At 37.7% G+C, this 22,738-nt stretch overlaps 2 protein-coding genes across 2 annotated transcripts; one reads left to right on the forward strand and one right to left on the reverse strand.

The window, feature by feature from the left end:
* Nucleotides 1–480: 480 nt before the first annotated feature.
* On the forward strand, nucleotides 481–5,471 carry LOC103776069 (synaptotagmin-15-like; the record flags this gene model as incomplete). The annotated part of the gene is made up of 4 exons (XM_008943556.1): nucleotides 481–651; nucleotides 1,173–1,293; nucleotides 3,841–4,020; nucleotides 5,335–5,471. Coding segments are annotated over 4 exons (609 nt in total), but the record flags the coding sequence as incomplete, so codon positions are not given.
* A 4,132-nt stretch (nucleotides 5,472–9,603) lies between these two features.
* On the reverse strand, nucleotides 9,604–22,364 carry FAM35A (family with sequence similarity 35, member A). Its single transcript, XM_008943555.1, has 8 exons — nucleotides 20,870–22,364; nucleotides 19,440–19,547; nucleotides 18,455–18,649; nucleotides 16,307–16,441; nucleotides 15,399–15,605; nucleotides 14,297–14,531; nucleotides 10,328–10,443; nucleotides 9,604–9,776 (listed from the first exon to the last, which is right to left on the reverse strand). Exons 1-8 carry the CDS (start codon nucleotides 22,362–22,364, stop codon nucleotides 9,604–9,606), a joined length of 2,664 nt encoding a protein of 887 aa, XP_008941803.1.
* Nucleotides 22,365–22,738: the final 374 nt, after the last annotated feature.

Consider the following 22,738-nt stretch of genomic DNA (forward strand, 5'->3'; position numbering starts at 1 on the left):
CACAGCTTTTGGTTTCTTTGCTGTTCTTTAGAGAGTAGGACTCATGCGGTGTCTGGGATGCTACTTGTATAAAGATGTGAAGCTAGGAGCTTGGCTCCCTATGCAAAGAGCCTTTCAGCAGGTTTTAAAACACAAAAGCTCTAAAACAAAAAAAATTTCATTTCAGACAACTGAAAAATTAACATATACAGATTCCTAAACATTCGTGTCTGACAGTGAATGCTTCATATAACACTAGATGTGTACAAGTTGAAAAACAGCCAGCTAGCTTCACATTTTTCAGATGAACTCAATTTTAGCTTGGATCTTTAGACTTTGCATAGTTAAAGCTTTCAGCAAATGACAGAAGTGGACTTCAAATAATCAAAGGAAATCTCCACCTACCTTTAGACACTTTGAAAAATTCTTCCTTTGAAGTCATGCTAGAGCAGAAAAGTGTAGTTTTATAATTATTAATGTATTCTTCCCTTTCCTGTACAGGTTTCCAGTAAAATGTTATTCCAAAGGACTCTGAAGTTTTTGGTTTATCACGTTGATAATCAGAAGAAACATCATCTCCTAGGCCAAGTTATCTTCCCATTGAAAAATGAAACATTAGCTGATGACAACAAACTAGTCATATGGAGAGATCTGGAGAAAGAAAACTTGGAGGTATGTGATACCAGGCTGCTTGGCACTGTGGAACTTCAGTCATCTTACAAGTATTGGAGTAGTACAGCTGAAGTACAAGTATCTTGTGTCAAATACTTAAAATGCCAAAGTATTTGATAAACATTTGGAATCAAAATTCCCATGGTACCACCCCACAGATCCATAGCTGTTGTTGAGGGATTATCCAGCTGCTGAGAAACAGTCATATGAGTTAGGAGACAGTTACATACATCTTTTGTTATTTGTTCCTGTTTTGAATCAGTAAGAGCAGGGAAAAAACAAAACAAAACCAGAGGAGGCAAAGAAATAGGCATCACCTGGAAGAAACAGTAATTCAGAGTTTCTAGAAGGCTGATTAATTCTGTTAAATGTCACAACAGCATAAATAAAGCTCTTACAATTCACTCACATGCCTCAGCGTGGCAGAAACCACTAGTATGAAGAACTTCCCCCTGCCCCTGTTTGTCTACGTGAAGAAAGTTTTTCAGATGTATCTGACAAGTGTTCTTCTGCTCCCAAAGCCTCCTTCAGAGCATGGGGATATCCAGTTCTCCCTCAGCTACAATGACTACCTGGGCCGTCTCACTGTCGTGGTTCTGAGGGCAAGAGGGTTAAAGCTCCAGGAGGAGAGCCATGCTGTCAGTAAGTGGGATTTCCTCTCTGCTATCAGCTCCAGAATTCCTGTTTCAGTTTGCTCCTTCCTCATCTGCCCACCCAGGCTTGCACTGAGTGACTCAGAAAAGAAAAGCTGATTTGAATGGAAACAAGCCATATTTTTTTTTTTTTACTGGGGTAATTAGATTTTGATAGCTCAGTTCTGCTATGGTTTAGGTTTGTTCCATAATAAATGGTTTGTCTCATAAAGAAGACAGCATTTCAGAGAAAGCAGGCACTAAGAGAGCTGCCTCAAGGTAACAGCTACAGGACAGGACAGCTCCTTATTGTCCTGGCTACAACTGAACTGGGAAAAAAAAATCATCCCATATTAGGACAGCCTGGCTGTTGTTCAAAGGACCATGGTATAGAGTCACAATTTTTCTCCCTCACTGCACAGGGAGTTTTCCTAGCACATGATGCTTATGTGCCTTTGGCCTCAGAGATGTTGAGTGTAGAGATTACCTCAAAATCCTGTTTAAAATATAAAACGTTCTAAGCAAAAGTGGATGAACAAAACTTGTATTTGAATCTGTAGTGGTTTTTTGGAAGGGCTTTGAAACTAAACAATATAAATGCAAAAATACACCCAGCAGTGGTTTAGTTCTCTATATAAACTGAAGTTTTTTTAGGTTTCTTTGAGTAGGCTGTTACCAGGATGTTTAACTTCAGAAACAATGTTCTCTAAATGAGTAAACATAATATTAGAGATAAATTTGCTCTGCTTGAACTCATAAGCAAAGAAATGAGCAGTAAAATAAGAACACAGAGGTTTCCAACAAGCAGAATCATACGCTGTGCACTTGTTGAAACAAATATATTACAGAATGTATTCATTTTAGAAAACAAAGAACTACAATAAGGGTGGCCAGAAAAAAAAAAAATGAGTCACTTGTAGCAGATAAACAAAGTAGCATTATGAACTCAGAGCAAATATTCTAATATTGCATTATCTCAACAACTTGGCAAGAGAGGGAGGACACACTTCTTAATACATCAGGTTTCTACCTGTAGCGTGAAGTGCTGTAGCACAGAGAGCCAGAACTCTGTTTTCTTTCTGCAAATCTAACCATGTTACTCTAGTGCTGGTATACTAGAAGCTATCATAATAAGCAAGAATCATGGGCATGCTCTAGAAGGAAAAGCTGCCAGGAGGCTATTCTGCAGAACTTATCACTGTGACAAATAGTTTGGGTGTTATTTCCTTTGGTAATGCTCTTCAAGTGTAATTCAGGGCTCACAGATTCTCTGGTAAATCCTGAAGAAATTGGAATGAAAAGTTTTTTGCATTAAGGTAGTGCAATACTAATCTTTGATGAAAGATGTGCAGTATGGGACAGTAAGGAGATTTATTTTTTTAATTCAAATTTCTGAATGAAATGTATTAAGAAGTAATAAGTAATGCAAAGTCAGACTTTGTGCAAGTAGTTTATATAGGAACTCTCTTCATATATAGCACTCAGGTGGCAGCTCTGTCATAAAAAAACCTCTGTTCTTCTAATCCTGCACCCTCCAAAACAGTAATGAGAGCCTGCTGGATCTGTGGAAATAGCAAGGACATGTTAGGATTCTGTCAGTGTTGTCTCAGTCCTGACATTTTTAGTCATTTTTGCTGTACAGATGAACCTTGGTGAATTGCATAGCAGAGAGTAATACACACAGTAGCAGCGTGGAATCTACTACTACTTCACTGGAAAACAACAAATATTTAGCCACCAATTAAGATGAAACTTTGACATGCTTGTCATTAAACTTTGTAGAAGGGTAGGATAGAAAGGAAGATTTCAGGTTGCTTTGGATTTAATTGTCAAAGATCTGGTGAATAAGAACACAATGCAATGCAAGTCCCCTCCAGGAAGCAAAACAAACTTTTGTTGTTCCCACTAACACATAATTTTTCTAATATTTTCAAGAAGGAGGAGCAAGAGATCATTGATCCTTTTCTCAAATTTCCTTCAGAATGTTCTACCACAGGCTAGAAGTCATTAGTAAAAGCTTTTTTTAAGGATTCTTCTGACTTATAAGAATCTGTTCCCCTGAAATGTATCCAATCCAAGGCCAGGCTGCTGCTTTATTTCATGGTTCCTCCTAAGGATTCCCCTGACTATGAGAATCTGTTCCCCTGAAATGTATCCAATCCAAGGCCAGGCTGCTGCTTTATTTCATGGTTCCTCCATCACAGTCTCCTTTGTGGTGGATCAATCATGTGATCAAATATATGAAATTAACTACTGACCCAACAAACCAAGCCTGCAAAAACATCTCCATCAGATGAAGGGGAGGTACAGGAATAGAAGATCAAGGATGTAGGGTAAGAATATGACTGTTCAACAGTTCTTAAACTGGAAAACACACTGCAAAACTGCACCCCCAGGACTTCGTGTGTTCCCCGTTTAATTTCATGCATTGCCCTGTTGCCATGTGCATTTCCTGAGCTGTTCATGACCTGGTTTTATACTTAATAGACTCAAAGAGAGAAATTCCTTCTCCCAACTGCCTCTGGTGTATTTTCTTCTTGTTTTCTTTTTCTCCAAGGCGTGTATGTCAAAGTCTCGCTGATGAACCATAATAAATTAATCAAAAGTAAAAAGACAGCAACTGTTCTGGGATCTCCCAATCCAGTGTACAATGAAACCTTCAGTTTCAAGGCAGAACAGACAGAGCTGGATACAGCAAGCCTGAGTCTGGCTGTGCTCCAGAGTATCAAGGGAGAAAGTAAGCTATCAAAATTACTAAGCACCATGTCATAAAGCTCTCATATTTTGCACAGATATTTATACCTTGGAGGAACTAATTCTTTTTCATCAATAATCATAAAACATGTTAAAGGTTTGGGGTATTTCACAAGCTGTTTCCTTAAAATGCAGAACCACCTATTTGCAGTAATTGTACAATGTCTCTTTCAGAGGCTAAAGATACATTTAATGGAAGACAAAAAAGTAACTGTAGGCTAGTCACTGTCAGCACAAGGGGCTGTACTTCTGGTATCAGAAGAAAACAAGCATGTGCACTTATGTTCTGTGAACAATTGTGTGTATAATCCCCAACCTCCAACACTTTAAAGCCTTACACTGTTCCTAACCAAATTTGAAAGAGGAATGGGAATTTTATGTTAATTATCACTGCAGTTCAAATAATGAGAAAGAAGAGAGATTACAAACATCCCCATTCCCTGGCAGAAAACCCAACAATTTAAGTTAAATCATCTTACTAATTGAAAGAGAATCCATTAAGGAGTTCTGCTGAGAGAAGCAAATCAGAAATCAATATTTCTACTGCTCACAAGAAAAACATCTTCCCTGCACTGCAAGTATGATCTCAATAATGAAACTTTAATAACCTCATTTGGACTCATATGCTGTTGAGAAAATTCCTTTAGGTAAGGTTTTGGGCAGATGCTTTGGCTTTGAGGACTGAAAAGAACTAGGATCAGTACTTGGGTCTTTCACCATTTTCACTTGCAGACAGCCAAGCACTTTTTAAATATTCTGAAGTTCATGTAGTGCAAATTCAAATTATCCTCCCTGTTCACAGCTAAAGGGTTCAGGCACGAGGAACACCCTGCTCATTGGCAGGGGGTGGTCAGTGCCAGCCCACATATTGTGATTCCCAGCTGTCTCCCTAACTAAATCTGTTCTTTCCCAAGCTAGAGCATCATATGGATCCTACTGACATTGCTGAGGCCCAAAACTAGGGTGCTTTCACAGGACACTTGAGGTAGAGCAGCTGGGCAGCTAGAGATCTGTGTGCCTTGAGCTGATTCTAGTTCAGAGTGCAGACAATAAGATAAGCCTGAACTGACTAAGTAGCCACTTACTGCAGCACCTTGTAATGCTGAATCTTGGCATGTGCAAACTACACAACTTGAAGTCCAGAGTGAATTCCTTGATAAAAACATGGGTGTGAAAATAATTTTCAGAACACGCATTACTTCGAGAAGTACAAGTTAATATTCTCATTTAGGTAAGGACTTCAGAGCAGCACTCACAAGTGTTAATCACTAACTGCTTTCTTCTTTTCTCCCCCCAGAAACACGTCTGCTAGGACGTGTAGTCGTTGGGCCTTTCATGTACACCCGTGGCAAAGAACTAGAACACTGGAATGAAATGATCAGCAAGCCCAAGGAGCTGGTTAAACGGTGGCATGCTCTCTGCCACAGCACATAAACAACTCCCAACCTTTAAATGGAAAAGCTCTCACAATAAGCACTGTTTATTGATCAATAACCCAGAAGCACGTCTCACAATAAGCACTGAGTGTTTATTGATCAATAACCCAGAAGCACCTCTCACACTCCTCAGCACAGTGTATTTCTTGCACTCATTTAGATGTTTTCACCACCCCCAATGTACAACGCTAAAGGAGAACTCCTTTAGTCACAAATGTTTGGAGGCTTGCAGGAGTACTGGAGCACTCCAAGAAAACAACACAAAGGAACAGACCCATCCTTATATACTTCTCCCTAAGTGAATCTCTACTGGAAACAGAGCACTGATTACAAGAACCTTGGGTTTGACCTAGTATGGCCATTCTTACACCGAAAATCCAATTAGCTTAAGCCCCCCCTGGACATATGTCTAGTTTGGGGGTAGACTTTTCTTCATTAAGTAAGTTACTAGCCTGTAAAATAATTCAGGGTAATCATTTTTAATCAAAATAAAACATATAGGACATCCTTCTCTTATTGTTCAATGAGGACCTGGGCTCTGTACCTTTCACACTGTGCAGTCATAAACCAGACACAGACAATTGTGGCTAGACATCTTGTAAAATTATGTTCCAAGGGGACCGTAATGCCTGCAGCTGAATTAAAGCCAACTTCCTTTCCAACAGGATACAATATTAATTAATTCAATTTATTTTAAAAATGAGGCTTCTCTGGGGAGATGAGAACACTTTCCATTTTGATAATATTGTTATTATCTAAAGGAAATATGAGAACACATCTGAGAGGAACAGTAAGACAGCAGGCTTCACCTCAACCCCCATTTGAAATACCACGTGGTACCCTCAGTCCATCCTGCTAGCTGCACCACAGGGTGTCAGATGAACCTAGACTCATTACAATTAATTCAGTTTTACAAGATGTTCCACCTTCATTATACTTCTGTTGAATGAGTAATGCCAGCCCCTCCAAGAGCTGTTTTCAAACTTTCCTCCTACAAAACCACTGAAAACCCATCTAACAGGTAACATACTTGGAAGAGTGTATCTATAAACTGTAATAACCATATTACTATGATAAAGCAATATTACAAAACACATTTTGTCCCTCCATGATTTAAATCATACCAATAAACATTGAAGATCTTGAAAGTAAACTTAAGGTAAACTTCAAGAATGTTTCAGACAGATTTCCTAGCTTGTGCAGGAAGATGCATGTACTCTGCAGTGTCCATTAGACACTCCACAGACACCTCCAAAGTGGGAAGTCCCCTGTCTGCCTTGCACTGTGGTCCAAGTGATGTAACAATGCATTGTACTAACGTGGTCTCTTTCATTTTTGCTTATTACTCATTAAAGTACAAATATTGAACACACAAACTGGAAGTAATTCCACAAAGAAATATATTTAAAGGCTTCCAGTTTGTGTGTTCAATAATTCCACAAAGAAATATATTTAAAGGCTCTTACCCATGTACTTGATTTTGCTCAAGGTTATCCAAGTGAAGTAAATAAGAAAGGTCCTTTTTGATTCTTCCTAAGCAGGAGTTATTCCACTAAGTATTATTGAGGAGTCACAATAGAGTTACTGTAATTTTGTTGTTGTTGTTAGTTTTTTTACCTACTGCCTTTTAGGGAACATCCATCTGATCTTGTGCTTTAGATTTACATTGAGATGGAGTGATGACAGGACTTCTCAGTGCCTAACAGTACTACTACTCTTCTAAAAAAGGTTTCCAAAATGCATAGCACAGAAAACACCCACCCAAGAAACAGATACAAGTTCATATAAGATGTCACATCTCCCTCTATGTTTGCCATTACTATTGACCAATACAGGAATTTCAGAAGTCACTGCAATAAATCTAGCATGTGAGTTGACAAGTACAACCCTGTCAAATGTCAGTGAGCAGCAATTTGCCACCATTTTCAAACAGGCAGAAATAAAGGTTACATTCTGGTTCTAGAGAACAGGAGTTTGCAGAAGACCTGCCACTGCTCATAGTATTTACTTATATTCCCTTGTGCATCACTCTTTACCTTACCTTCTCTCCCAATTAAAGTTATACCTGTTGTACTCTTTTAGGAGGCCTAAGGATCACTGCCATCTGCTCTGCTCCATCCTTCTTCTAAGTGAGGAAATGAGAGACCAGAAGGATCTGATAATGGCTTGCTGCTAATATAACAGTACATTCTCAAAGCAGCAGCTTGATGAAACTGAAAGGAGCAAGATGCATTACACATGATAAAGGACCAGAAACCTCCATCAGGAGAATGACAAATGCCTGATGGAGGCACACAGTTTCCTGTTTCAAAGGCAGGGAAAAAAGTCTGAAGTAGTAAACACAAGGCAGCAGGGCCTGGAAATTTGACACAGAATTACTGAGGTGAAGATGGGAACCAAAGAAACTGTCAACTGGTGGTGCATTTATGAAAATTAACATTGGTTAGCCACAGCTCACCCATCACAGCCATGCCAGCCAGATGGTTTCCAAGGGACTTAGTAAACTCAGAATGCTCATAAAGGTTCAGCATTGGTGCTAATATCTCTGCTATTAGCACTTCTATGCTGGCTGACAAAGCTGTCAGAGGTTGTTCAGAGATAAAATAATTCCCCAGTGTTTTTGCCAGAGGATGGCTAAGGCTAAAATCAGAAGACTAAGCTTGCCATTGAGAAGCAGAGCTGCACAGACCTGTTTGACCAATAGAATCTGACCAGATTGATCAGTGCACAGGCCAATACAGAAATAACCTAAGTGACCTTATGACACCTCAGCTGAAAATTCATTTCTTCAAAGTCATACAATAATCCTTAGGATTCTCTCTTGCTGCCAGACAGATTACTACCTTCCCCTTTATTGGTACACAAGAAAACACATGGCTCACACATAGCTTTAATCAACATCATTAAAAACCCATCCCCAAATACAACAGACTCCAAACTAGCACCAAGAAACATGGTTATTTAGTTTTAAGTAGCCACTTCCAAGAAACAGCACATGAAAGCTGATCAGCAGTCATATGACTTGCATTACAATACATCTGACAACTTGACACACCAAATTCAGTTTTGAGAACACTTCTGCTGGAAGCCTAAAGATGGCTGAAAAGAGTGCATGGGGAAACTGATTTCCCACATCAGAACAGTGCCAGTAGAGATCAGCAAAGATCTAGTCAGACAGCAAATATGATTCAAACCTACAGGTCCTGACAGCCTCTCTAAGAAGCACAACTTATATCAGAGACATTTCTATCAGAAAAATACTGATTGATATATTTAATCACTTCTGCAGAGTAATAGTTATTAAATAGTTACTTTATGAGGTCATGTGCAGCCATAATTTTCTTAGTCTTTTACTGATAATAATCACTATAGCAACACACTAAAACTTTAAAAATAATTAGATTAACCTCTAAATCTAATGAAGATGGGAGAAAATTTTGCAGACCTATGTTAAACTGATTAAATTGCCTTAAGATGATTATGTTTATTTGCCAGCTTATGATAGAAAATACTACAACAATTAAATAATTTAAAGGGTCCAAGAAAGAATGCACCAGTTTAAATTGTTTAAAACCTCTTAATTAAATTGGTGCAATAGCTTCTAGATACACAGGATTAGATTCAGTGAGACAGTTGTTCTACAAGTGAAAACAAAAGCAGCAAAATTGCTGAGGAGAAATAGCAGAAATTCTAGTATTTTAAGAAGGAAAGCAACCACAGTAACAAAGCAAGCAAAGATATAACTGAGTTACAGGTAATGTGTAGGGTAAGACAAACAAAAATCTTATAAATAAAATAATATTACTGAATTGTGGTTGTCTTCCTCTGATCTGTCATATCTGAGAAAAATTCAGTCTTTCAATACTAGTGAAGTTTTCTGGGAAGGAAAACAGACACCCAGGAAGAGTTTATTAATATAAAAATATACTTTATAGTACATACTGCTGCTGTAATACTGATAGGCAGACATACAAAAAAACCCAAAGACCTGATATAGAATAAATAAAACCCAAAATCCATTCTTGTATTTTTAAAGAGATTTGCTTCCTTGAGCTAATTCCTCTTTCTTCTGCTTGCCATCTGTGTGTTCCTATGAACTCTATCACTCAGTTACTGCAGAGCTCAATGCTTCAGAGATCAGGATGAAATCCCAGCAGATGGAAATCCTTTTGCAAAGGATAGCTGTTTTCATCCAGCACAAAGTGGCTCTTAATTTCCAATAAATAGGATGCTTCTGTATCTGCTAGCAGCAAATGGCACAGATCTGCTACTATTGTGCTGTAGGTTACATCTGAAGAGGGCACTGCAAAAGACAGAACAAGCCAATTTACTCTTTATTTTCACAAACCTGAGAAGATAAAGATTCAAGTCCCACCTCCATGAAAGGTACTCAATGACTGGAACCATAGCCCACCATCTGAATTGACAAGTAGCTTTGGTTTTTAACATTTATTTTTTTTAAAACAATGCACTGAGAATGTTTTTCATTAAGCTAACATCTGCATCATGTAAAACACCTCTCAAGGATCTATCAACAGGAGCCTGTCCAAGAGACTGTTCAGTTAACTGTATCATGAAGGCATGTCAGCTATTTCTAAAAACTAAGAGATTCTATTTTGCATATAGGGAATCCATTCAGTCACCAAATATTTATAACACAAATGTTCATATCTCACCTCTTGTGAGGCTGTGAGAACAATGAAGTGTTCTCTTTGAGGTTGGTTTTGTTCTGGAAGTCTCATACAACATGAGCAATCCTATTTCCAGAACAATCTCATCCCAATAATTAAAAATTTTACTCCCCTTGTGAACCTTGCTCCCTGTTTCTATCCCAAATAATCAGTGAAACAGTACCTACTAATCTGTTGAGCCAGTCTGCAGGAATATTGAGGAAGATTTTTTCCATCAACTCGGATACTACATGAACATTAATTTCATATCCTCCATCTTCTACTGTCATCAAAGCAGGTCTAGATCAGAAAATAAAAGACTCTTCAAAGTTAGCTGCTATGTTTTTCTGCTTGAAACAAAATTTTTGATTAAAAGTAATACAAGGTAATATTATCCTCCAACAAAACACCAGGAAATAGAAAACCCAGGAAATTAAATGCCTCCTCTTCCTGGAAACCATCTTCTACATAGGATATGGGCAGTAGTACTCCTATTAGGTCTGAAATTAAGCTGGTTAGGGACTGCTGTCCCACAAGCTTTCCAAATTTTGCTGTTTTATATGATTCAAAAGTGGTACTGGATGAAAAGTAAATGGTAAGAAGTGATGCCCTTTTTTAGTACAGGTGCTCCCTGTATTTCAAGGGTTTGTCCTCTCCAACTGTCATTATTGATGCCATACCTTTATTGTTTCCACCAAAAGTCCTTGCTATTATTTTTTCCTGTGTTTCTGTGAGCTGATGATACCTCAGCAGTCCTCTAGAGTGATGTTCAACAGGTAGTTTCTGCTTGCTTTCAACTTGATTTTTACTAAGGCTATAATTCATACAGCTGATGCAGCTTCTGCCCAACATATGCTCTCACCTGCCCTGAGACCATTCAGAACTTGACCTGCAACATCTGCACCACCACAGTCCTCACATTTTTCAGACAATCTGTGCTGCTCTGATCAAAGCCGGATGCAATGTCATATCCTGACCACCCCACAGAAGAAACTAAACCAGTAAACATCAGGACATGTCACAATAATATAAATCCTGGTTATAACAATATTGGAACCGTTCCAAAATAGTGTACATTAAATCAAGTCATAAAATAAGGCACAATCATCTTCAGTGCAGAACTTTTCAGTGGCAGATACTCACAACTGGATAAAAGGTGCTCCCTGCAGAGGTGGCATAATTTAAAGCTTTGAAAGCCACAGGCAAATGTGGTCTGCAGAGGTCTCACAAAGCAATTAATACATTAGGAAATACTAGTTTTGCTTTGTTCCTGATTATTATATGCTGCCTACCTGTTTCTCAGTTTGTACTCTGTTCTCAAGGTCATCTACATCTTCTTTCAGATAAACTTATTTACTTCAATAAGAGCAAACTGTTATGGTGAGAAAGGAAATTCAACACAACCTTCAAAAAGAGTCTAGCCCTGTTCATTTTTGTTCACTAGTGCCACAGAAAATGTCAGTTTATGATTGCCTTTATTCCTTAAATAGCCCTGGTTTTAATATGGTCAATTTACATCACTGTTAAACAGTTAGAAACATATTTAAGGATATAACTAAATCTTACTAAAGGTATAAATCTATAAAACTGTTCCTTAGAAGCTACTGAGTCAACAGTCTTTAATGCCTGTATACTAAGGTACTGAAACAGGTTTTTCCACTAGTACAGAATGGTTAAATTCAGCCCCTGCTGACCATAAGTACCTGGGAAATTCCTACCTTATTACTGCCATTAAAACGTTCAGCATCTTAACTGACAACCAATCATTGGTATAGACTGAAAAATGAACTGCCTGAAGGGAATGCTACCATCATACCTAATTCCAGGCAAAAAATGACAGGAAAACTGAAAGTTTGGGCAAAAGAGATCTAGAAAATGAGGACCTAGCTGTGATAACTGAATTGAACTACAAAATATTTTTGTCTTTTTTAATGATTTCTTCTAGCTTGACATTCATATTGTCCTAGCTCAAAAAGAGTATGGAAATATTTACACACATTCTGTGACAGAACTTAGGTAAAGTCTAAGTTTCTAGGATCATCTGCCTGACTATTACCACTGAGGACCTATCTGTGATATCTGAATCTAGGAGTTGAGATCTGAACTACAAAATATTTTTGTCTTTTTTAATGATTTCTTCTAGCTTGACATTCATATTGTCCTAGCTCAAAAAGAGTATGGAAATATTTACACACATTCTGTGACAGAACTCAGGTAAAGTCTAAGTTTCTAGGATCATCTGCCTGACTATTACCACTATGGTTGAAGTGTTCAGTGTTCTGGGTATTGAACTTCAGAAAAAAAGCCTTCTAACCATATACAAATGCATGTGTCTTAAGCTTGTGTCTTCATCATCTGAAGGAAGAGATGAGCTGTGGTACAATCACATCAGATTAACAAACTTGGGCTCCTACATTTCAGAAGAAAAATTAGAGGGGATGACTTCACTGACCTACAGTACTGAAATCAGAGATTTTAAGGCCATTTAAGTGTCTTAAATACCAAGATCTTTTACAATATCTCTTTTCCTGCCATAGTGTCTATTTTGTATCTTCAAATATTCACACTCTTAAAATAAAAAATAGTGGGTTAGGTTAATAAGATACTACATCCCCTGAATCAAAGAAGCAAATCAAATTACAGAATCATATTAGGTTTTAGGAAGCCTTCTGTGCTTAGGATTATTCATTTACTCATACTAAGTACAAAACTATATGCAGATTTTACTCCCAAGGAGGTCCTGATAGAAATTGCATTGTCAGAAACAGAGCATACTAACTTTACTACCTCCTTACATTGAGGGATTAAAAAACAATCTGAGGTAAGGGGATATGAATTAGTCAGCTACAGGAAAAAAGTTTTCTACCAGTTGTGCATGGAGTTTTATAAACAAGACTAGCACATTTACATCAAGTTAGGACAGCTTATTTAGTTCAGCTGATTTCATTTTAACAAGACATTTCTTGAGCAGGAGAGATTTTTCCTCCTGTCAAGATGTAAGTGTATGAAGTTATCCTACAATACAGAATTCAGAAATGCTACCAAGGAGATTCATTCTTACTAAACTAATCAGAGCAAAATTTCAGTGTAAAAAGGACAGACTTTTTGGGACAAGTTGCATGTTAAAGGTGCACATTAAGATGTGATCACATGCTGAAAATACAAACATTGGAAAAAAACTTTATACTTTTTCTACCACCTTTTGTGCAAGAGAGTAAACTGAGGTCCTTCAGGACCACATTAAAGGTCATCATCTTATGAAAGAACAGGGGAATCTTTACAGTTAGGTGAAAAAAAAAAATCAAATCCAACTTTTTGCACTTAAATCTTCCTTCCTAGGAAAAGAAATAGCTTTTAAACTTAAAGATGCAAGACTATTTCACACAGAGGAAAAAGACTAAGTCACTACCTTGTTGGAAAAATGGGATTCTAGTATTTAAACCACAGCCAACTGAGGAACTTGAGTATGTGATGATACATTAAACTTACAACACAATAATTTAGGAATAATTTCATAAATAATTTTGGTAGAAAAAGCACAAGTTCTAGAATTCTGTTGCATCTATGATTGTCTCAAGTAACCTTCTCCACCTATATGTCTTTCAAGTTGCTGTGATACTTACATTTCTGAAGCCCAAGATAAATTTAAGGATTTCAAAAATAAAGTTTTTTCTACATACTGGACCTGTTATTTTTGCTCAAGTAAATGTCCCTGCACATCTTGTCTCACCGTGCCATCTGCTGGTAACACAGTATCTCTGCTCTCTACTGCATTGAGAACACTTGTTAATATTATTTCTGCAAGGCTGAAATGTATTCATCAGTTTAAAAATATGGTTGTGTGCTTATACCACTTAGAACTTAGGCCAAAACAAGATGCTCAAGTATCTCCCCTTTGGTCCTCAGGCTTCCACTCCATCTCAGCTTACTGACAAAGCACTAGGTAAACCTTATTATTATATGATGTGGCATTCAAACAAATTGACCCATAAATAATGATGCAATTATGACACAGCAATTCAAGAACAGCTCCTTGAAATTTCATTACTAAAAAAAAATAAGAAATGCTAGCTACACCTTCAATACAGAATATTACATATGGGGGGGGACTTAAAATGGAGAAAGTTGTAGTTGACACATTATTTCAGTTTACCTGTAGAAGGTTTTTACTTTGTTGTATGGCAAGCACCTAATACATTGCTTGTAGATCATGTTCTCATCTGCCTGTAGTTCCAAACCACATTTAGCACAACCTGAATATGTAATCAAAGGCAGAGAAGCCAAAACACACTCCAGTGAAGTATCAGCACGGAAGATGAGTTGTTTGTACTGACTAGTTGAAATGGTAAACTTCAGTTCTGAGATATGGGCTTTCACTTGAATCACTCCTAGAAAAAAAACATTTCCATCAAATCCACATTCCATTTCATTTATAACTGAAATCAAAAGTAAGTGTTACAGCTGATTCAAACCCAAGATGATTACCAATAAAGCTTTCTGAGTTTTTTTTCCTTTATTAACACATGCTTATATTTTTAGACATAATTTATGCAGTGAAAAATCATTGTGGTTAAACACTTGAAGATGTATTAAAGTACTATGTTTTCAGGTGCTATTGGGGCAGATGCTACTATAGAGGAGCCTGAATCAAGAGACTTTTAACTGCATAAATAATTTTGAGTTGCTTCTGTTCCTCAGTAATTCAGAGACACTGAAAAGCACAGCTTTATATACAAATAGTGGAAAGGTAAGTTGTTAAACTGAAGTTAAATACTGCAACACTGAACCTCAGTCACTTCATGCTTAACATTGACCTTTGCAATCTTTTACCTGGGAGAGAGTGAATGTGTAAAGCATTTTTTTGTTCTTTTGTAACAAGTTTTCATTAGCAGTTGCTATTTTTCTCTTGCTTTAGATAACTCAAATTTTGGAGAAATACTATTAGACCAACTTTCAGCAATTAATCACATCATTACTGCACTGGCTGGGACAGACAAAAGGCAGCATCTCTCCCTGTGTTCCAAAGCTGCCTTTGTACAGTACCACACACCTCACCAATTTCACCTCTGGGCTCACTACATGAAGACTGCACTCACAGTTTGGCTGGGGACTGAGCAGCAGCCTCCAGAAAAGAGTCAGACTCCTATAGCTGTGCTAGCTTAAAACCTCCCACCATTTTATTTGGTCAGAGCACCTATTTTGATTAGTTATGAACTGCTTAACAGACATTACAGAGCTATGGGTAACACTTTTACCTGAGTATTTTTCCTCCAAATGTGCTGAGAGCTTTGTCATCTGCATGAGGGAAGTTTTGCTTTTCTGAAACTTTTCTTTAAATTCAATTGCCCTTTTGTCATCATCAAACAAGCACTCACAGGATGACCATGGAGTTGTGTGCAGCTCAAAGTCACCTGACACAGAACTACATTGGACCAGAAGGTATTTAAAGTCCCATATGTGATCTACAGAACAAAAAAAGGCAAACAAGAGTTTATGTCTCATAACTTGGTTGATTTACAGAAGGCCAAGGTCACTTACAAAATTGAGAAACAAATCACCAAGATACTCTCATATGGTCAGCTCTGGTAACTTTACTTCTAGCCTGATGACATGTGTAATTTTTCCTTTCCCTATAAGCTTTGCATGAGTCCTCCCAGAAGAGAATCATACTTTCATTTCACTTTTATTGAATTCACCTTTCAAGACAACTTTTTGAAAAAGAAACCAGTTCTGAAATCTCTTGTCAGCTCTTATAACTAGACAATGTCTAGAAAAAAAAAAAAATACCACCTTTAATATGTCCCTGGTATTTAATCCTCTATTTCCACAGTTCTCTGTTATAGCATAGTTAACAACCAAGTGTAGTTGGTGTTTTGTTTGTTTTTAATAGTTACATAACTAGGCACCAGTGGATCTTTTATCTAGATTCATGTTTCTAAATATTCAGGCTTCCTCAGTCTTCTAAAGCAAGTGTATTCAAATTCTGCTGCTGATGGCACTGCTTTTAAGCAGAGAAGACATGTTAAAACTGGTACCAAATATGTTGCCCTTCCAAGGGGAATATTTAAAGGTTGAATGGAAAACTTAGCAGCTGAACATTTTAAAGATATTAATAGCATCACAAAAATCCTTTTGCAGCTACCTATAGGTAGAAGGACTTTACCTTTTTTCCTTTGAAGTTGAGGGCACCAGGCAGCCCCTGCTCCCCACAGCACCATCCTATAGTGTTGATCTCTGTTCTGTTCTACTGTTAGAATAATTTTTCTTTGGTTGCCACCTCTGTAGCTATACACAGATTCTGAAAGAGTTTGAAATTATATGACTTCAGAATGGTAGGGATTGAAGGCACATCTGGAGATCATCTAGTCCAACCCCTGCCCAAGCAGGTTCACCTAGGGCAGGTTACACAGCAACACATCCAGGAGGGTTTTGGAAATGTGCAGAGAAGGCTGACCCACAACCTCTATGGGCAGCCTGTCCCAATGCTCTGTCACCCTCACATCTTCATTAAGATGAATCCATGCTGCTATCATATTTTACAGAACAATTATAAGCAAACAGGAATACATCTAAAAGTTCTTCAAGACAGAATGAAAGCAAGCAGTTTTAAGCCTCTAACAGCTGGGAGATTTAGGCACAATAATACATTATGAAGACTCCTTTATGCAAAATTCTCCATTTAGAATGAATAAACATAAAATTGACAGTGTGGCTTAAAATTTGAATCTTACTAATACAAGATCACACTGCAGTATGTTCAAATTTATGTGCAAAGCTTGAAGTCAAGCACTGTGAAACAGTGATACTGTAAAGAAAAGATAATCCCAACATTTATGCAGGGAAAAGAGAGGAAGACTCCTTTTCTAGGTGGGAGCAGTGGTCTTTAACTACCCCAAAGGGCATTAAAAAACATGGCAATGCACTTCATGAAATACTGAGAATACCCCAAGACAGTTTGGTTTTGTTCACTTCAAAAGGTGGAGAAGACACTAGGAAGCAGCTGTGAGGCCTAATTATGAAGAAATTGGAACAAATTACCAATCTTAACATGGAAAACTTCTTCAGCAAAAGGAATCCTGAAATAACTGCATTTGCTATTAGAAGAAAAGTAACATATGGCAGAAGAATAAACTCAAAACATCATTACATGAACTGCTAGCCATGATTCTATGGGGGAGAGGATTCTTTACCATAAAAACATACAGGAAACTGAGATGTCAAAAAAGAAAATAGTAATGAGGTAATTCTCTGTTATGCTTATGTGGAAGAAACAGGAGCATCACAGCAAGACATGTCAGTATTTCATACCATCCATTTTCCAGTGCTGAAAATGAGAAAGAACTCGTACAAAAAGGCATGAAGGAAGGATTACTATAAAGAAATGTTGTACATATTTAAGAAACTAGGAATGCTTAACTTTAAAAAAAAAAAAATCTAAGTAGGAAAAATTAGAAAGAAATAAACAAGAAATATAAACAAATAAGACATCAGAAAAGATAAACACAGATCCATTATAAATTAGGAAAGGTAATCAAATCCCAAAACATTAAATTAAAATAATCAACAATGCATTTCATGCTGAAAAGGTATGATTTGTAGTGCAATCAAATTTTCCTTTAATGACAGGATGCTTACATGGAAGGCAAGGTAGGTGAGCTTTGAATTAGCAAAGCCTGACTGTCCCACATGACATCTTCATAAACCAGCCCCCTTTCTCAAGCAGTGGCCTACAGCAAGACTGTGCCTCTTGAAATTCAAGAGCCATTAAAGAGCATACCTATGTTCCTCCACAGTAACTGCATCACCCTCTTTTCAGCACCCCTGCTATCGACACCTACCTTCCCTGAAAAGGATTTCAGTCCCACATTCCTCAGTTCTGGGATTTTCCTGCTGCCACTCCACTTCCCAACACTGTACTTCGTACAGGAATCTCTCTTGAATCCTCCAGCTTACTGGAGATCAGGTGCTGTGCTATTTGGAGCTGTGGAGATGCTCAAGCTGCTTCACTGCCAAGCTGATGCATTAGGAAGTGCAGTCTGTGGTGAGTGCTGATTCCTTAGTGGAAACACACCAGCCAGCTCCTGGCCAGTGCCAGTGTGCAATAACCCTCCCAGCTGCTGACTCCAGGCACTGTTTCCTTCCTGTCTTTAACTGTTATGCTCCCCATGAGTTACAGAGGTTTTATTCCTGACTTCTACATCAAACACTGGTGTATGGAATGGGAAACAACCAGAACTGTCCTGCAAAATTGCTATTTATGTTTTACCTAGTGTTGAAGTTTTGGAAGTTGAAGTCCAGTGCATGAGCTTACCTGTTAGGATGGCAATGCTGGTAATCTTCAAGACTGAGTGAACCAATGTATTTGGCTGGAGCTGGTCTAGCTGCACATACTGAACACTGTCCAGAGTCTGAACCTGTCTTCGTGGCATGTCTCCAAAGTGTGGAAATTCTGCTGATATGTAGGCCAACAAGCCACGAAGAACATCACCATCCACTATAGGATAAACTTATATGAAAATAACAAGGTTAAAGTGACACTTTTTTTAAGCTTAGAAGTATAAAATTTATCTGTTGTATTTACCCTGGCAAAGCCAAAAAAATTTCACAATAATTCTAAGGTAAGAAATTCTTGAGATGAAGTAGAGTTTAATTTTTGATCAAGTGTTACACACCTGCCTCCTCTTGAAAACATCCCAAAGTTAAACTACATGCAATATTTTACATTACACCCAAAAGAGGAAAGAAATCTTGTACCATAGCTTGGTAAGAAGACTAGCTATTCTTCTAGGATATTAAATAGCTGGTGATAACAGGCATCAGGAAAGCAGTAAGAAGAATGCAAGTTCATGGTGATACTTTCACTGTATTGTCTCCCACTCTCCATGGCTCAGGTATCTTTAAAGAACTCATGCTTAACAACTTGCAATGAATTACTCTCCCTGAATGGATCTATTTACTCTAGAAGCCTCTAAAATATTTGCAAAAAAATTAAACCTCATGACAGTTGAGTCACAGGAGAGCTGTTGCTCCTCAAACTAAGCTCAAAGAGTTCAGTTTTTTCCAGAGTCTTGAATGGTAACTGCTCAACTTTGCTATAAACTACACATGCCTGTCTGATGTCATCATGTCCACATCTTGTCCACATGCATTCCTGTCACTTTCCTATAGTGTTTTATACCTCTCAGTTGCTCACGTTTTCATTTTATCCTATTTATGAGGCATTGTCAACAAAATGGAGTATTTCAAACAGCAATTTTACTGTGATTTTTGCAGAAATTTGTGGACTATAATCTTACATTCTTCTGGATCAAGAGCTGAGCAGTTTCCCATATTCAGTAACTGACTGGTAAATGTAGATTGCAGCATGATTTCTCCACACCAAAGATTCTCATACACCATTATATCTGCAAGAAAAAAGCAACCTTGTCAGCAATAGTGAAGTGTATCATATTTTTCTTGACTATAGAATCATACATATACACATATATATACATATACATACAGAATCATACAGGTGTGAAAGAGTTTGAAAGAGATCACCTGGAAACAAAATGATTGCTTTTAAAATCTATCAATATAATTTACAATGAGTTAATCAGTTTTTCTCAGTAGTTGGACATAATTCTTCCATTCACATAAAACATTCACTAGCCTCATAGGAAGTACTGTATAAGTGAAATGAGTGACTGGGTAATGAGTGAAATGAGTATTGGGTAAGTTATTGTTGTACAACATTTCAGAATGAACAGTAAAGTACTAGGCTTACCCAAAAACACTTGTGACCTATGTTGAGAAGAATGTCTAAGCAGAAAAGAAAAAGCCCAACCTATCTTCAAAGTCTTTAAAATATCTACATTTGCACCTCCCTATAAGCACTTAAAGGACTCTTAACAAATAGAAATGGGCATCTTAAACTGTAGAGGTAGTCAAACAATTTTATATTGTGAATTTTTTTGCATATTCAAAACCTAAATGGCTGGACTGCTATCAAGTTCTGGTCATCTTCAGTCTTAAATTAGGTGCAATATTGTTTTTACAGTACAGCATTTTCTTATATGAGATGTGTTCTCTTAAAGAGAGGGGTTTGCTCCTGTTCACTAAGTATTAAAGAGTACAAAAGATTTACCAGAAGCAATCTTCATTATTAGCTTACATATTATCAAAAAGGTGAACTGCAAACAGCATTTTATATTTCTGTAGTCTACATCAGTTACTAACTCACAGTATGACCCATCTCAAGATGCTACTCCTAAGATATCAACTCCTTCATAGGAGTAAAGTATTTCTTGAGACTGAACATAGCATCACAATCTTCTGGTCCATCTGCTGGTCCAACAGCACATAATTACAAAAATAAATCTATAAATCAATTAACTAGCACATCTGGTTTGTAGTAGCACTTGCACCTTTCCCAAATAACTGTTTCAGAGCACAGGCAGGTTCCAGAATACACCTGACTACCTGTGGCACTGATGGATTGTCAACACTCTGCTGTGTCTCAGACCACAGACTATCCATAAGAGCTGGGCAAACTTCTATGGGACAGCCAACGTTCCACTGGTAGGATGAGAAATGATTTCAAAGTGATGTTGAGCTAATCCAAGTGATGTGAGGAAGACACTTAAATGCTTAGCCACATTTCTAAATTACTGGTTACATATTGTTCTACTTGAAAGGAGCATTATTAAGGTCCAAATTTTAAATAGCCAAATAAAGGAATTCTCACCTGTAAGCAGTACAATATCCCCAGGAAACACAGTGAGTGACCAAAATGCAGCACCATGCCACAGCACCACCTTCCTCTCAATTTCTGACTGGTCAATAACTGCAATTGTTGCTACAGGCACTTTACGTGAAGATTTTGGTCTAGTCTTCTGGATCTCTTTGATATGACAAGGATGCACTATTGTGACCAAAACATTGTACTTTTCATTTTTGCAGCAGCAGTTCTTAAGTGGTGATAGCTTCTTTTGAAGTTTCTTGAACTTTGTCATCCTCTCTTGAGCCACTCTCATCCCAGAACCAGCTGGAGGAGAATTCAGTTTAGCTCTCTTTGATTTCAGCTGTCTTTTAAAAACTGAGGGAAAAACATGAGAGGAATCTTCATGGCCGTGGGCTCTGTTAGAAGAGCTCTTATGACAACTGTCTCCTTGGGAGCACAATATTCCTGAGCTCAGTGGTTCAATATGGATTTCATTTACAAACTGCTCAGCAGGGACATTAAGTTCCTGAGCACTTCCTTCTCGTTTTGGAGCTTCAAAGCAAACATTTGCTCCATCAGCCTCTGAGTTGAAAAGTTCAAGGGAACTTGTATACTCCTCTTTATATTCCTTCTCAGCCACATTAAGACATGTTCCAACATCAGAATCCAGTTGAAAGTGATCACGCTGTCTTTCTTCAGGTTTTTTGCCTGCTTTTGTTTCCCTCAGTTTTATTATTCTTTCCTGCACTTCATTCCATCCCTGAGCCACAAGAGCCATCTGACTGGCTGTCATTATGCTACGAAATTCAGTATCTGTTGACACTGCAAAGTCTGAAAAATTACTTGGTCTGCCTTTTGGTTTTGACTCTTGATTGGGGAGGAAAAACATATCCAGATATTGGCTTAGATGTTCATGGTGGTAATTTCCATTATCTGATTGAACACCTTGTCCCACAGACCTTAGATGTATGCTAATCTGCTTAGTATTGGTAACCAGCTCAGAAATGTCAGAGCTTTTAACTTCTAAATGACTGGCCTTTCTATCAGTGAGGTCTGAGCCACAGCCATGGGATAGTTTATCTTGTCTAGCTGATTCTTCAGGTTTTTGCAGAAGGTGTTGATCTGCAGCCTGATTCATATTTTCATGTGTGCATCTATCTCTAGATATCTGACAATCAGAATAAACCAAACTTTCAGTCATTTCAGGTGTGCTGGTACAAGTTACTGCCACAGGCACAAGAGATGGCAAATAGTCTTTTGCTATTATTAATCTCTCCTGTTCAGACTGCTGAGAGCTGCCATCGTTTGTGGCAACTGCTGTGACTACAGAGCTTTCTGCCTCACACTCTGAGCAGTCAGCACCTTTTACTTTTTCAGAAAACAACCTACTTGTATCACACCAGCAGAGTTCTCTCCATTGTTCAGCTGCAGGCACTGAATTATCTTGTTCTGAGACTCCCAGTGGGCTTGGGATAGTGGGTGCTCCCATAAAAATATGAATTTGAGGTCTTTTTGACATTTTTGATTGCTGTGTAAGTTTGACTTTAAACCATGGTTTATGCAATAGGCATACTAAATATTAATACATGCAAAAAAAAGTTGTTTGTTTTTAACTATTTTAAAATATTCAAAGGGTAATTTAGTAATTTACCTGGTAAAAGCACCACTATTTAAAGCCTGTAAAGTTAAATGTACAAGAAAAATGAAAGTTACTTGTGTCAAACTTGCACAGAAAAATTTACAGGAGGGCTTAATTTGTGATTCTAATACTTGGAAACATAGCAGATAAACTTCAACTGAATTTCATTGTAATTGTGTAATTGTTGAACAGACATATTCATTTATTACTGTTAATTAAACAGTCAAATGTGCATTCGCTATTCAGTACTTAAT

This window comes from Merops nubicus, unplaced genomic scaffold (assembly GCF_000691845.1).
Source record: "Merops nubicus isolate BGI_N331 unplaced genomic scaffold, ASM69184v1 scaffold25997, whole genome shotgun sequence".
Taxonomy (NCBI): Eukaryota; Metazoa; Chordata; class Aves; order Coraciiformes; family Meropidae; genus Merops; species Merops nubicus.

What these genes read in the sequence shown, in the direction of transcription:
- FAM35A (XM_008943555.1), bottom strand. Translation starts at nt 22,364, where the DNA reads ATGTCAAAAAGACCTCAAATTCATATTTTTATGGGAGCACCCACTATC. An exon ending in AGCTCTTGATCCAGAAGAAT is followed by an intron (nt 18,650 to 19,439) that starts GTAAGATTATAG and finishes TTTTCATATAAG; the next exon opens with TTTATCCTATAGTGGATGGT. An exon ending in CTGGCTCAACAGATTAGTAG is followed by an intron (nt 9,777 to 10,327) that starts GTACTGTTTCAC and finishes TGTCTTTTGCAG; the next exon opens with TGCCCTCTTCAGATGTAACC.